The following is a 15,030-nucleotide window of genomic DNA, read 5'->3' as shown; positions in this document are numbered from 1 at the left end:
ATGGTGGCTACTTGGTGGTCGACGTGTCCCTTCCATTGTTGCTTGGATTGTATCCTCCCCTCTTCAGTCACTTCCACCTCTCACGGGTCACAGTCAGATTTAAAAAATCCAAGTGGCCAATGAACAAAAAGCCAAATGTCTTTGGCTCATGATTTTGAACATCGCCACAGTGTTGAGTGACATGATTTCGGCTGTATCCATGGTTTATATGCGCTCAGGCTTTTTAACTAAGATGTGAACTGTAAGGAACCTTTATAACATCATTGGCAGTCAGTGGAACCCTTTGAACCGTTTGAACATGGTTCCACACAGAACAGCTGTGAAGGAGTTCATTACAGCAGTGCAAAGGCGCCGCATGGTGTCCAGAGGCCTGTTTATTTTGAGTGTGTTCCTGCTATGAAGTGTAAGCCGGTGCACATGTGAGCTGATCTACTCTCAGGAGAGAGCGGGAGGCTGCTGGGGAGATAAATAATGCCATTTCACCACCAGCCGCTGTGCCTGTGACATGAGCATCCATCTGCTGAAACCCAGACAGGATAGCCAGGGCTTACTGAACACATTCCACCCCGGCGCAGTGGGAGACAGCTGATCCACTTGGCTCTGGTTCTGATCCATTTGACCCCTGCCTGGAGGTGACCCCAATCTGCTTGGCCGTGACCAGGGATGGAGAGGAGCCAGGGGTGAGACTTGGGGTTTTGGAGCAGAGGAGAAGATGAAGGCTGGGGTCAACTTTAGGACAATGGCAGAGAGCAAGGAAGGGAAAGTGGAGGAGGTGGGAGTGGGATGAATCCTGTACTGGGGTCAGTGCCGGTGCTTAACGTGGATTAAAGGATTGACCTCCCCCGAATCTCTAGGAACAGGAGGACGCAGGATAAAGTTCCATACTTCTTGGTTTGGGTGGTGTCTGTTTTTTTTCATACACGTTTATTTCTAAGCACATTTAAAAATACCACCCATTGGCTAAAAGTACTGTACCATTAGTAGAATAAAACAACTTCAATAAAAGTAATAGGGGGACTCAGTCTGGTCAGAGAGGTAAGGACCAGAAGGCAAAAGGTTTCAGTCTTCCCATTTGATCAGGTTTTTTCCCCGTGCGATTTGTGACCATCGACATTCCTTCTAGTCAGAAACACATTTCCAGATGAATAGAGAGGCAGGATAGGAGCGGTGGAGTTGGAGCAGCTTTTAAGGGTAAATGTTATCTTGCATAATACTCAGTTGACAGTTATGGTATCACTGCACTGTGTTGTGTTGCTGTACTGGAGGAAAAGGTTTCTGGATTTTACAGATGTGCTTGTTGTCTGCAGGTGTCAGGGTGGCTGACAGGAGAAGCTCGCTCTCAAACCTGTGACGGGTCTATGCTAGAACACTAGAATGGTGACACTATACTGTATTTTTGGGGACTTTGTGACGTTGTAATAAATTCACATCCTTTGGTGGAAGGATCTACAGCAGCGGTCTCCAACCTTTGTTGCGCCACGGACCGGTTTATGCCCGACAATATTTTCACGGACCGGCCTTTAAGGTGTCGCGGATAAATACAACAAAATAAAACTAGTACCGGTACAGAAAAAAAGAAGATTTATTCATAACACATGTAAAAGACCCAGGAAAACCGAGTTAACGATCAAAACGTTAACCAAATAACGCTGAAAACCGATAAAAACCCTGAAAATCATACATTTCACACCTGAGCCTCAACTCTCGCGGCCCGGCACCAAACGACTCACGGACCGGTAGCGGTCCGAGGCCCGGGGGTTGGGGACCGCTGCTCTACAGTAACAACAGCAAAAAGTTAGGTCCAATCTGCTGGGCATGCTGTCGGATCCATTGGGGATGAGAGGCATGATGTGCAGCATGATGGGAGAAATCAACACTTTCAACATGAAAACTTAAACTGGGGATAACAAATAAGAAAACCTTTTAACTTTTTAACTTTTTTTATCTTTAATGTTATATTATAACCTGTAATTATGCTGCAGATTATAAATCTTATAGTCCACACAAAAACACTACAAACAGTAAATGGAAAATGAGATCGCCTCCACATCATTTTATGATGATATTTTTATCATTGTGTTTGTTGTTTAACCTGAGTAACACTTTAACACTCACAAACTGGACTGTTTCTCGCATCCAGCAATACTGAGGAAGATATCTCATTTACAGCACTGACACACATAGCATGTCTGACACTAAGAGCAGCAGAAGCAATCGTTTCCCAGTCGGGATGGACACACACACACACACACACACACACACACACACACACACACACACACACACACACACACACACACACACACACTGTACTCTGCAGTATATCACTGTGATATCAGAATCTGAACTAATTCACATTAACTGCAAGAAGCCAGGTTATATTTAGTCTTTTGTTTTAAACGTTTCTTAATTTCAGGTAAATAAATCCTGTTTTTAGCTTTCGTAGCACAGATTAGGCCCGGAGGGCTACGAGCATCTTGTAGCCCTCCGGCTCACTCAGTCTCAGCCTTTTTTTAGTTTCATATGTTGCAGTTTTATAAATATTCAGCAACAGTAGCACTGGGTAAAGCAGTTTTATTTGAGGTTTGATTATTCCTGCGCCCCCTTCTGGATAGATGAAACTATGCACCTGGTTTCCACACCTGCTCTGCAGCAGTTCCAGCTGGCCCTGGTCTGACTTTTCAATCAGCACTCCTGGGTCTTCAGTAGAGGAAAGTCTAAGAATATACTCTGCTGCTCGGCATGGAGATTTTGATTTTAGAAGACATGGCTGATCCTTTTATGATACTAAGTTCACATTATGGGAAATGTTTTCTGAGTGTGACCCATGGAGAAACTGACTGAAACAAATCAGCTGCTTTAGGACAAACAGCCTGCAGACACCGCTCAGTCCTTTACATGTTGTAGCTGTTTACTGTCACCAGGGGGCAGTGTGCAAACCATCAGAGGTTGTTTTTGTTGTTTTTCTGTGCTTCTCCTGTAAATTCTGCTCTTGATCCAGTGTTGGACGTACACACAGAATCATCCACAGTGAGCCACACGCTGTTCGGCTTTGTGGGCTGAAACAGGGAGCCGTGGGAAAGTATGTGGTGCTACTGCAGTGTGGGCGACGCTGGCTTGTGCCGTTGTTGGTTCATCAGCCAACCACTGCGAATAGCGAGGTCCTAACGTTCAATGAGAACCACTGAAAAGCGTCCTCTGCACTCTCTGATGTTTTTCTCTCCGATGTTTCTCCCATTCTTGATAAACTCTGGACTGCACAGGTGCACATTTGCATCGCTCCTCTGTGGCCTCCCTGTAGGCTCTCCATAGACAGATATCTATCCCAACGGTCACAACGCTGTACCGCAAATTAAGCATAACCCATCCCAGATATGCCAGCTGTCTTGTTCACTGCGAGGAGCCTGTTTGACCCGTTCATTGTCTCGCCACGTCTCTCTAACCTCTTCATTCTGTCTGGCAGCATGAACAGAATTAAGAGCGTCGCTGTGTGAAGGTCAGACATACTGTTTGTGTCTGGCCAAATGGGTGGTCTGTAACCTCGCTGCTGGGGGGTTTATTATATGTATGTGTGGCAGAGTATGAGTGCAGCGTGCAGGGTTGTGACCTGTGACCTCACAGGGATTCTCTTTATATGCTCTGTCTTTGTCTCCATACACTCTCCACACATTCCCTCATATTCAGAGATGTGTAGAGACCAAACCTGCCCCCCCTGATGGATTATCCCGTCCTCCATTTCAGCAGGCTGTTTCATATATCCATTACTCTATATGTGCAGGCATGGCAATCTACTGCCTGAGCAAAGATGGAGGGGTGTGGGGTTTTATTTTCCCATGTGGGACATACAGAGGGGGGATTGTGCCCCACAGGAAGCAAGCAGCCGTTATTTGTCCAAAACATCCATCTCTGCGCTGAAGTTGGAAAAGCCTTGGAGCGAAAGTAGTAGGTCCTTGTGACTGACCTCCTTTGTTCCATTTTTGCTTGTGTCATCACATTAAGACTGAGCTTAGAATGTGCCCGAGAGCCGTGAAGCTGTGCACACATGTGGTCTATTGTCTTTAAAAGAGCATCGTCGTGCACAGTGGCAGTGATGAAGTCACACGTCATCATCACCATTAAAGAGTTAAAAAGTAAAACATGACTACTATGTGGTGAAACAGCTGTATTGATAGCTTAACAACAAGATCTGTGAACTGGAGACGATCTGCAGACTATGAGATTGTAGCAAGTCTTAAACAGTTTTCGATCAGCGTGTCCTCCATCGACCACCCTACAACCATCACACACTTTCATCTCATGCTCATTATTGTTATAGCACATTAGCTGTACTGTGTTCATTGTTCATTGGGGGTTATTGATCATCTGGTTGAGGGACCACCACGGAGAAGTGTTAAGCGAGCTCACGGATGACTGACTAGACCCTGAGCTGTGCTGCTGCTCGTCTGCTTCCCCGGCATGATGTCCTCATAAAGACTCTGACATTCACATCCAGCCCTCCACCCAGCTCTCCCTCTCCACTTCAAAGGCCACAGAACTGATACATCAATAATGCAAAATGACTCCAGCTCTGCCAGCCAAACTCAGATCCTGTCACGTGGCCCCTCAGTCACCCCTCTAACACTCACGACCTCATGTCCTGCTAAACCCACCCACCCATCTTATCATGATCACGCTCATAGAAATCCATTCTCTGACAGCTTCTATCAGGGGGAAGTGCAGTTTTCAGGTGATGCTCACCAATCTAGCGTTAGTGGAAGACAGATCTAACGATGGAGGTCAGTGGTGAGGACTAACTGAAGGATTTTGTACTGCTTTCAGCGATGAAGCAGTCAGTGTACTCCCTTCTGTTCTTAGCCAGAGTCTTACCTTGTGTGAACATTGCTTCCAAACACATTTAAAAATGCAACGGTGAAACATTTTTAATGAAGTTCAGTGTGGAACCACCTTTCCTCAAGTTCCACTCCAGGCTGCTTTATGGTCCCCTACTGCCGTCTGGTGGACGTTTCTATTATTGCAACTAGACTAAAGCGTTAATGTCCACACACAAGCTCCAGACCTTTTAGAAATGCTTTTGATTTTCTTGATTAAATAAAATATTGTCCTTTTAAGCACATCATTTGTCTTGTTGTGTTTTGGAACTGTTGAGAATCTGAGTCACTAAAGCGACACACCCGAGTCAAAGGAATGGGCGAAGCATCATCAGCTGTTTAATCACATAAAGTTGTGGAGAGACACTCAATTTTTGCTTTTCTTTGTCTGTCATCTGAAACTAATTTATCCCACAGTGCACCTACACTGTGTGTTTGCACGGAGGGACGAGACATGCAGCAGTTCCACACTTCTACCATATGAGTTTGTTGTAGATCAGACCAAGCGGGCAATCTGGAAGCTATTATGTTGTTATGGTATGATGGATCACGTCAAAGGCATGTCCGCTGCTCTGTATTCGATCACCCTAAAGCCAGGTTGTGTGCGTGAGAGCTCCATTTCCCAGAAAAGATGCACTTATCGTGACTGTTGCCAAAGAAAGGAGACGCCTTTGTACTGGAAGTTTATCATGTGAACTCACATCAGCAGTCAGCTGTAATACTTTATATAGTGTTTAACCACAAAGTAACCTGTTATATTTGCAGTTAAAACAGATATGATGCAAATGCTTATAAAGAACATGTGCGTCATTCTCCGTCAGGTTAACATGATCCTAATCATCACTTTTCCTTCTTTGTGTCTGTTTCAGGTCCTTGGCACTCCCTCTGAGGATATGTGGCCTGGTGTTAACTCCCTGCCTCACTTTAAACCAGGTAATTACCAGATCTTCGTATAGTTTTAATATACACACTGGCAAAAATCATGGCATGCATGATTAACTCTGTCTCTGTGGTGTAAGTCTGATGTTGTAGCAGTGCTACCCTGAAGATACATAGATCACATAAAAACAAAGGAGAGTGTTGGAGGAGGACTGAGGCCATTTGTTGTGACCATTGTATGGCTGCTGTTAGCATACAGCTTGCTTTTGCACAGGCATCAACACTTTGTACAATAAAATCTAACAAGATGCTAAAGAGTTAGCCTGAAACCGTATCTATGTAATAGATGCTATAATACTGCCGCTATGCATAAATTTTACTGTCATTAGTATCTTTAGTTGTTTGGTGTGCGGTTAAAGATAGCCTCTATGCTAACACTTTAGGCTATCTAATTCTGACTGACGGGGCGGGCAGATTGATCCAAATATCGATAATATCGATATCAATGCCGGTGCTGCTGACTGAAAGCAGGTGTCCTGCTAACTCTTCAGTCTACAGAATCAGAACGACAGATAACAAGATCACATTTTAGTGTCCAGGTTTTGAGGAAAGCCGCAGAAGCTGTTGCGACTTGGTTGTCACGCTGTTGTGTGCATTCTCAGAACTCCAAAGCTTATCATGAATATGAGGCAACACTGCCACCTACCAAAAGCTCACTGTACCCCATTAGTGCACCAGCAGCAGAAGAGGGGGTGGCAGCCATGCCTTCTGGGAGCTCATTAGGGCTTTTTAGATAGGACATGAATAGAGGGACTGCAGAAGAGCTGGAGCTGAGAACAGGGGACAGGCAAGGATGGACATCAAGAGGGTTAGCGCGAGGGTTCGGGGTAGTGAGGCATCACAAAGCTACAGTATGTGACCCAGCCTCTTATCTCCAGTGGCCAATTAGAAACCTACTGGGGTGGCTTTCGTGGTCACATGCACATACAACCCATACTAATGTGACTTTGCATCCTGTGGCCACAGCGACAGTTGGCTCTTGTTAGCCTCTCGCACACTGTGTTGCACAGCTGTGCTGCTGTCTCACCCACACAAATGTACACACATGCCCGGCTTTGGCTGGCTCCAGCCTGCGAGCGCCGCGTCTCTTCATATGACGAGTGCATGTTCAGGGCTTCTTGTGGCTGCGCTCTCAACAAACACGGGAAAAAGTGAGACGCTTGTGAAGCCCTGTAATGCCTCTGAGTGCACATCAATTACAACCTGAGGATAATGCAGGAGCAGTTTTTAAGCACAAGGGAGAAATTGAACTATAATCTCCTGGAAGTGCACTTCAGGTCTAATCTGAAATCTTCTAATCTACACTGTGGCAGGAATAAAGTTCATGTTTTTCTTTGGACATCGACTGTTTTTTTACTCATTTTCTAGGCTTTGTATCTGACCAGTTTTAGAGGATTTGTGTTTGCTTGGTTGTTTCTCTCATTTATTAATCACTTTAGGTAAAAACGTGCTCACGGCATAAACTGATTTTAGACAATCTTTAGGTACTTTGTTATTAGCAGCATGTTGTTTCAACAATAACACAGTTTGTCATCCATGAAATAGCCCCAACAAGATGATTCTTAAGAGTTACTAGCAAAAAAACTTAAGAAGTCTTAGTAGGTGTGTCCTTAAAAAATCAGAGGAAACTGGAGGATCAAAGAAGAAGTGCCCAAAAGATGAACCACAGCAGGAGAACGGTAATCCTTAATGATAGCAGGTGTTATACTACAGCTATAGCCTCCATAATCTGAATGATATTGTGTTGTATGCTAACACTTTCACAAAACTGAATGACAGGCTAGCCGACATAAGCAGATAAAGAGATGGACATATGAATAAAGCAGATCACTAGCAGAGCTCATTAAAACAAATATAATGGAAATCACAGCTGAGTAGCTGCAGTGGCTCTGTGGAGATATTGTGTGCAGACCAGCAGTGGATGGTGCTGAAACAAAACCAGTCTCTGCTGACACACTGAGTGGTAAAGAGTTAGGTCTGTGATTAAAGTGTGAAGACAGATGCAAAGACAAACTACTTGAGTATTTTTCTTTAGGTTTGTAACAATAAAAATCTGTTACTGACTTTGATTTTTTGCAGTATTTGAAACGTATAGATACAAACGAGCGTCTACATGTCTGAGGCTGCAGTGAGCAGCAGGTGGCAGTGTTGCGTCAGTCTGCAGAGTTTCCTCAGCAGGACTGAGCTCCTCTCAGCCGCCCGTTGTCCAAAAACACACGACTGCTGTGCCGAGGATCCGTCACATATTTCTCTGTTACTTCCACATAAATTCTGCAGCACCTTCCTGTCTTTCTTTTCTGTCCCGCTCCAACCTGAATACATCGCTGCACTTTCAGACACGATGCTGCGGCTTGGCCTTGAGTGAAGGCGCCGCTTTTTTTTCCACATTTTTGTGGGAATGAAAAGGTTCCACAGATACTTCCTCACTTCCAGCCATATCTCCCTTTAGCTGCCTCCCGCCGCTCTTGGTCTCAGTCATGGTCCAGCTCAGACTGCGTATCTGAAAATGAAACCTTGAAGGGAGGGCGCATATAAAACCTGCAACACAGCTGCACAGTGCACACAGGTACAAACATGCAGACAGTCTGACCAACACCTCAGACACAGTATAATGAAGGTTCTGGTTGATTTGAGCTGTGATTCTGACATATTAATGAATACATTTCAATAATCATGTTTTGTGGTATTTAAAGAAAGGACTAACATTTGCACCAGTATGCTCGAAATATCCAAAATTATGACTATTTTGAAGCATGCATGTTTTACCAGCACAGCCTGGCTCCACCCCTCCTCCTGCTGATAGCTGGAGCCGTCTCCCCTGGTGCTCAGCGAGCTCTGGTCAGCTCACGCCGGCGCACCTGACACCAGCCTGGGCGACAGGACCCACTGCTGGCTGTCTTGCAAGCTGCAGGCTGATGCTGGAACAGGCTGTCTGGTTGCAGGCTAGCTGGATCAGGCCAACAGTGTGGGAGTCCAGACGGACTAGCTCACTGGGTGGCTGGCTAGCTTGTACAGTAGCTGACTGCACGCCAACATGGCAGTTTTGGCTATAATTAAGAGAAGAGCGCTGAGCCTTCACACATTCACAGCATAGCGATCATAGCTGCAGAAGCACGCAGACACTGCTTCACCAAACTCCTCTTGCAAATATGACAATTTAATGTGGTTTGGCCTTGCAGCAGAGGCACATAGTTCACACTGCATTGCTCAAGAGGATTTCATTCATTTTCCAGTCCTCAAACTAATACACAAAGCAACACTTTGTGTGATAACATTAAGCTGTTTTGCCTGGTCGTCGCAGGCCTTCACTACAGCACACATTTTTAAGATTTCAGACAAAGAATTAATTACATTGACTGTGGCTGCATTCCTTTAAGATGATCCGGTGAACTGTCCGGCACAGCTCAGTCTGAGGAGCACAGTGTTGAAGGTATAACTTACAGTGACAGGCCAGCTTTGTACAACATTGCATGTATATTTGTGTTTGCACTTTTCATGAGTGTGATTGTATAATGCAGGAACTTGCCTTTGTGGCAAACTGTTAGCTTTGGTTTTAAAATGTGGGACCGAAAAATGTATTTCCGGATGAGGTGCTGCCTGCAGAGCCAGAGAACCAAAGAAGATTGAGATGGATCCCAAACTAAATGTATTTAAGCTTTTGATTGTGGTTCACATGACGCTGCAGTTAAAGTCTGACAAGCTAGTTACTGCAGCACTAACCGATTCAAAGTACTTGCTTTACCAAAATATATCTTTTTGCAGGTTTTGAGATGTTTTACTGCCATTTTTATACCGCAAATGCTCAGTTTGATGCAGTTTCTTTTGACGTGTGTCTCTATAGGACATGATCATCAAAGATAAACAGCCCCTGCTATGTGTCCAAATCTAAGAGGTAGCCAATCAAAAGGGAGCTGCCTTAAAGCAATAGGAACTAAAAGCACCGAGGTTATGTTTATTTCTTTTTTATTATTTTGATTTGAATCTTGCAGAACTACTCTAGTAGAATCCAAGAATAAAAATATGGAAGTGAAAATGGCCCGATTTGAAAAAGACAGAAACACAATAGCAACACTGCAGCAGTGAGCTGTGCTGGGTGGAGATTAGCAGCCAATTAACACAAGGGAAGATCTGAAACTAGGCGGCCTTCTCTGTGAGGCTAAGCTAAGGCCCTGCCACTATTTGAAAAATCGTAGTTTGCAATTAATTATTGCAGCATCTATGTCTCGTAATTTGCTGAGACGTGCACGTAGAAGTTTGGTTTGAAGGTGTTTTAGCAGGTGTGTGTCATTAACCCAGCAGCAGCTCTTAGTGCAGCCATTTAATTGCTTGTTGTTTTTTTCTCGTTGCAGACCGCTTTACAGTGTACAGCGCAAAGAAGCTCAGACAAGCTTGGAATAAGTAAGTGAGCTGTGTGTGTGTGTGTGTGTGTGTGTGTGTGTGTGTGTGTGTGTGTGTGTGTGTGTGTGTGTGTGTGTGTGTGTGTACAAGCCTGCATGCAGCATTACTGCAACATCATATGTGTGACTTGTGTTGTGCGACATCAGGCAGGAAAAGGGCAGGGCTTGGCAGTCAGGGCTTCTCCCAGATGTGTGCCACTGTTTGCCCCAGGCGTACATCTGGAGTGGAGACAACGGCGGGCAAAAGGGGAGTGTGACTGTTTTCCAGAGGGAATTTGAAATAAGCAGCAGGGAAGTGATTTCTATAAAACTCCAGCTGTCTATTCAGCTACAATCACAAAGTATAGCTGCTGGAACGAAGATTCGTCGTCACTAACTAAAGCCGTCATCACACAGGACGCTAAGACCTGCGTGCCTCCTGTGATTTGGAATAATTACACAGGTCATCCTTAATCCCCAGAGAATCTGCTGCGCCTCTAATCTGGAAAGTAAAGAATCTGCCACAAATTACTTCCCATGATGTGCCAAACATTCTGCCGCTGTATGAATTATCGCCAGAGTCATCTGCATCAGTGTATTTTATTTTATAATGATAACTGTCAATAACAAGATTCAAAGCTAGAAAACATGCCCTCAGTGTGTGCTCTTTAGTGCCAGGACATGAAAACCAGGGAGTTAGTTTCGAATTTACACTTGGATTTTTATCTTTGGACAGTAAGTCCTAAAACCTGGAAATGGTTTTTCAGCTTCTGCTTCCCTCATCTTCAAATCACTGATCTTTCTGGATGAGTTCTTGGTTAGATGTCTTTATTCAGTGTAACCCTTACATGTTTTCACAGTTTCTCATATAATATGCATTTGTTAACAAGTGGATCAGAGAGAGTACAGACATCGTTGAGGACATTTAATGTCGTATGATACAAAATACAAACGTTTCGTGGTGATGACGCTGACTTCTACCTCAATGGTCTCATTTACTTTAGATCCTAATGTTGCTGTTTTACTTCTGACGATGTGTATTCATGCTTCAAACTGTTATTTCTCCTTATGTGAAGCTAATGTTACACGATAATGCAGAAGCAAGTGGGCCACAGTGATGCTAACGTCTGGGATGACATACAAAACATCATCCCTGCAGCACTTATTTCATGCTCCACGCCGTCGTGTTCTCCTGGCTGCAGTTATACATTTTACCCCCAAATTAATATCGACCCTTTCACACGTAGTGGGCACTACAGTGGACAGCTATTCAACGGCTGTTTTCTTGTCACTCTAAAAACTAAAACTGACATTTTTACATTTTTAAACCAGTCAAATCTGTTCAATATACTTGATCAATTGAATAACTAAAGCTTAAACATATGAAGTTGAAATGAATAATTGTAGTTGTTACACAAACATGAAATATAGATATATTTTTGTTCCATTTATTTAATATTGTAAACTGAACGTAATCAAAATTGTACTTAATACTAACATTCAAATATGAATGTTATTATATTTCACTGGTAGTCTAAGTCTAAACCAGACCAACTGATATGTAGTCGTGTGTTTCATAATACATGTATGAAAAATGACCACATGTTAACATTTTTCCAAATGAAAAATGTATTTTCATAAACACGGCAATAACTCGAAATAAACAAGCACTAAAAAGACAAGAGCCTTTCCCCTTTTAGCTCAAAGCCTCACATACCTGAAGGATGAATGTCAAACCAGGAGTGCAAACACAAACGCTCAGAGTATTTAAAAAACAAAATGAACAAAACAAAGGCTCATGGTACTCAATTACTCCACGTTATCGTGTTTTACTTACACTTTTCAGTTGTAGTTGCTGACAATAAATAATATTGATTTGAATAATTAATGATTTTAGAACAAGATACTGATGAGTATAGATACATAATTCTCAAATATTTAGATTCAATTTTAAACAGAAATATTAGGCACATGCAAAGAAGGTATTCTGTGAACCACATACTGAATTTTTTGTCTGAGATAAATGTAAATAAATACCTTAATTAACACAAACACATATGTTAACATTTTAGACATTTATTTCAGCTCATCAAACTCAAATAATTACTAAAAGGATATTCACAGAGTCTATCAGGCTCATCTAACTTATATTTATAGTGATATTTACTAAGCCTCTGAATTACTTTTTAGAGTGTATTTGTGTCAGTGTTGATGGTATACTTGCACATAAACCACTACGTTGAACACTGATGTGCCACTCCATACTAAATTCATAAGTCAGAACGTCTGTTGTCCACCTAAGTGGACATGTAACAAACTCTTTGAAAAGTACATTAAAAAAATGAAGTTCAAAAATCTTTTTTTCATGCCTAAAGATGGATAAAAATCCTGATTGAGGTTGTCATAATTCATGCATGAAAGGGTTCATAATATAAACTGATTAGTAACTGAAACACTTGGGATTTTAAGCTTATACGCTGGGTTGTAACATCAGCTGGGGATATCAGTTTGACCCCAACACTTACAGTTAATTGCTCATTGGCTGGTTGGTGTTTTATATGGTATGAAATTCGACGTGTTTCTGAGAGGCTTACTTTAGGATCCAAATATCAAAGAGTTGATCCACAAGTTCTCAGAGTAAGTATTTCAGTTGGATGGGTTTGATTTGAAAGCAACTAATGTAGAGTATAATGATTTTAATAGAAGGATCCTTTAACCTCCTGAGACCCGAACTCTTCCACTGCAGCATTTTTAATTTCTCTTTGCTATTCGGGCTGATTGGGACCCGATGAATGTAAAAACAAAGAATTACCAGATTTTTTTTTTTACTTTATTTTTGTTTTTAAGAAAAATCAGAGCCACATATGAAGATATTCGTTTAAAATGTTGATAGAACAGTAGCAGGATAATGTCCTTGTAAGTGGATATCAGGCAAAATTGAGTATTTTGGTCTAGATAACCCAAAATGTGATGTCCACATATGTGGACGCCAGGTCCTAGGAGGTTAAAGAAGTGAACTGAAGCATCCGAGGACAAATGAAAAGCAGACATAAATGTTAGCTGCGGTGGATTCCTCGGTCCCTCCCAGTCTCCTGATTTTCTCGAGTCCAGGAGGAAATAAAAATTTGCAGAAAGAAAGTGAGGTGGAATGTTAATGGCCATCACTTCCTCTCAACTGCCTTTCATCACAGTCCAGGGAACGGTGAATTCGATATGAACTCGCTATGTCCTGCCCTGAGACTTGGCTCACCCCCTCGTGCTCTCTGTGTTTCTGGTTTCCATCAGCCATTTTTCTCTGCTGCACTGTTTTTCTTCCAGCTGTGAAAATGCGGACGGCTGATGGACAGGAAATCAATCTGTGTCTATGGGGGTTTTATGTGTTTGTGTGCTTTGACGTGTATTGTAGTACAGTTGTTTCCCCCAAAGGCCAGAGGCAAAGTTTTTGTTAAAGCACTGCATTTAAAGTCTGTGTCACAGGTGACAAGAGTACAAAACACGGCGCTGTGGTCAGGTCGCAGCAACAACAGCAGCTTTGAAATGAAAGGTTTTTGTTGAAATGCAAATGAAATGTAAACCAGATCTTTTCCTCACTTCACACCAACTGCTGCTAGGGCCTAAAAATACACTCAGCGGACACTTCATTAGTTACACCTCGTCAGACCTTTTTTGTGGCATAGATTCAAAATGGACGGTGGTTCCTCAAAGATCTGTACATGCATGATGTGGCTCGACCGTTCCAAAGGTTTGAGTTTATATCTGGTGACTGCTGATGTCTGATTGGCCAGTTTGAGATGATTTGAACATGTGACATGGTGCATTATCCTGTTGGAAGCAGGGGTGTGAAACGTACGGCCCGCGGGCCACATCTGGCCCATTAAAAATGTCATATTATTAATATCCCAACGGTACGTGGGAGACGAAACTTCAGCCCTGCTGTGAATCCATGCAGGCAGGGGTGCGACACACCATGTGGCCAATCACACGCAACGACACACTGGGATCATACCATTGTGTGAAAGAAGGAAGGGGGGCAGACGTTCTGTGGTACGGGCCAGAGAGACGTGAAGCCCGATTTAAAGACAAGCGTGTCGAGAGAAGTGAATAAATGAGTTAAAACGTAAAATTATCATCTGTCTGCGTGTCAGTGATATCGAGTGTCTAAATGAGTCTCGCAGGCCTGAACGTGCGCTGGAAGCCATTTATAATTCTTGTTTGATCTGCCGCTCGACACAAACAACCACAAGCAGAAATCTTTACTTTTAACTGTATTTGCACAAGTTTTGCAGTTTTTTCCTACAAATTTCCCTTATGGCCGTTCATACCTCACAAAGAAATTAAACAGTAAACACATAACCTGTTGAACCCCAGTGCCCCTGGAGGCGAGAGGGAGAACAACTGGATGATCAGATCTGTTATTTAAATATTTATGTATAAAGTTTGAGACCCCTGCATTAGAAGATGGGGTACACATAAAAACCCAGGCTGGCTTTGACATTTAAATGATGGTCTGTAGGTACTAAAGGAACATGGATGGGTAGTCTTTGTGCATGAGGTTGCTGCGATGTGCACAGACTAAGTATAAGCAGGAGTATATGCCAGTGGTAAAACTCACCACGGAGTACTACAATTACTTTATTAAACGAAAAGTGAGGTGGAAAACTACTACTACTATCCTCAGATCAGTTGCACTGGGGCCTGTTTGGTCATGTGTTGCTGCCTTCACACTTGGTTTTTATTCAACAATCTCGTCATTAAATTAGTCAGACATGGTGAAAGCATTTCATAGAAATTCTTCAGACAAAAAACACAAAAGCTTTCTACCTAAACAGCTCCGAGTGGCCGAGATG

The 15,030-nt window shown here is 43.0% G+C and overlaps 1 protein-coding gene across 5 annotated transcripts in view; it reads left to right on the top strand.

The window, feature by feature from the left end:
* Nucleotides 1–15,030, top strand: part of cdk14 (cyclin dependent kinase 14) — a 233,986-nt gene that overhangs the window by 150,602 nt on the left and 68,354 nt on the right. For all 5 annotated transcript variants that reach the window (XM_026184457.2, XM_026184458.2, XM_026184459.2 and 2 more), the window contains 2 exons: nt 5,738–5,801; nt 10,157–10,205. In XM_026184457.2, coding sequence (XP_026040242.1) covers nt 5,738–5,801; nt 10,157–10,205 — 113 coding nt within the window. The remainder of the gene's footprint in view (nt 1–5,737; nt 5,802–10,156; nt 10,206–15,030) is intronic.

The sequence above is a fragment of the Astatotilapia calliptera genome, chromosome 11 (genome assembly GCF_964374335.1).
Source record: "Astatotilapia calliptera chromosome 11, fAstCal68.1, whole genome shotgun sequence".
Lineage (NCBI taxonomy): Eukaryota > Metazoa > Chordata > Actinopteri > Cichliformes > Cichlidae > Astatotilapia > Astatotilapia calliptera.
Note: the sequence above shows the minus strand (reverse complement) of the source record. Positions and strands in the feature narration are given on the sequence as shown.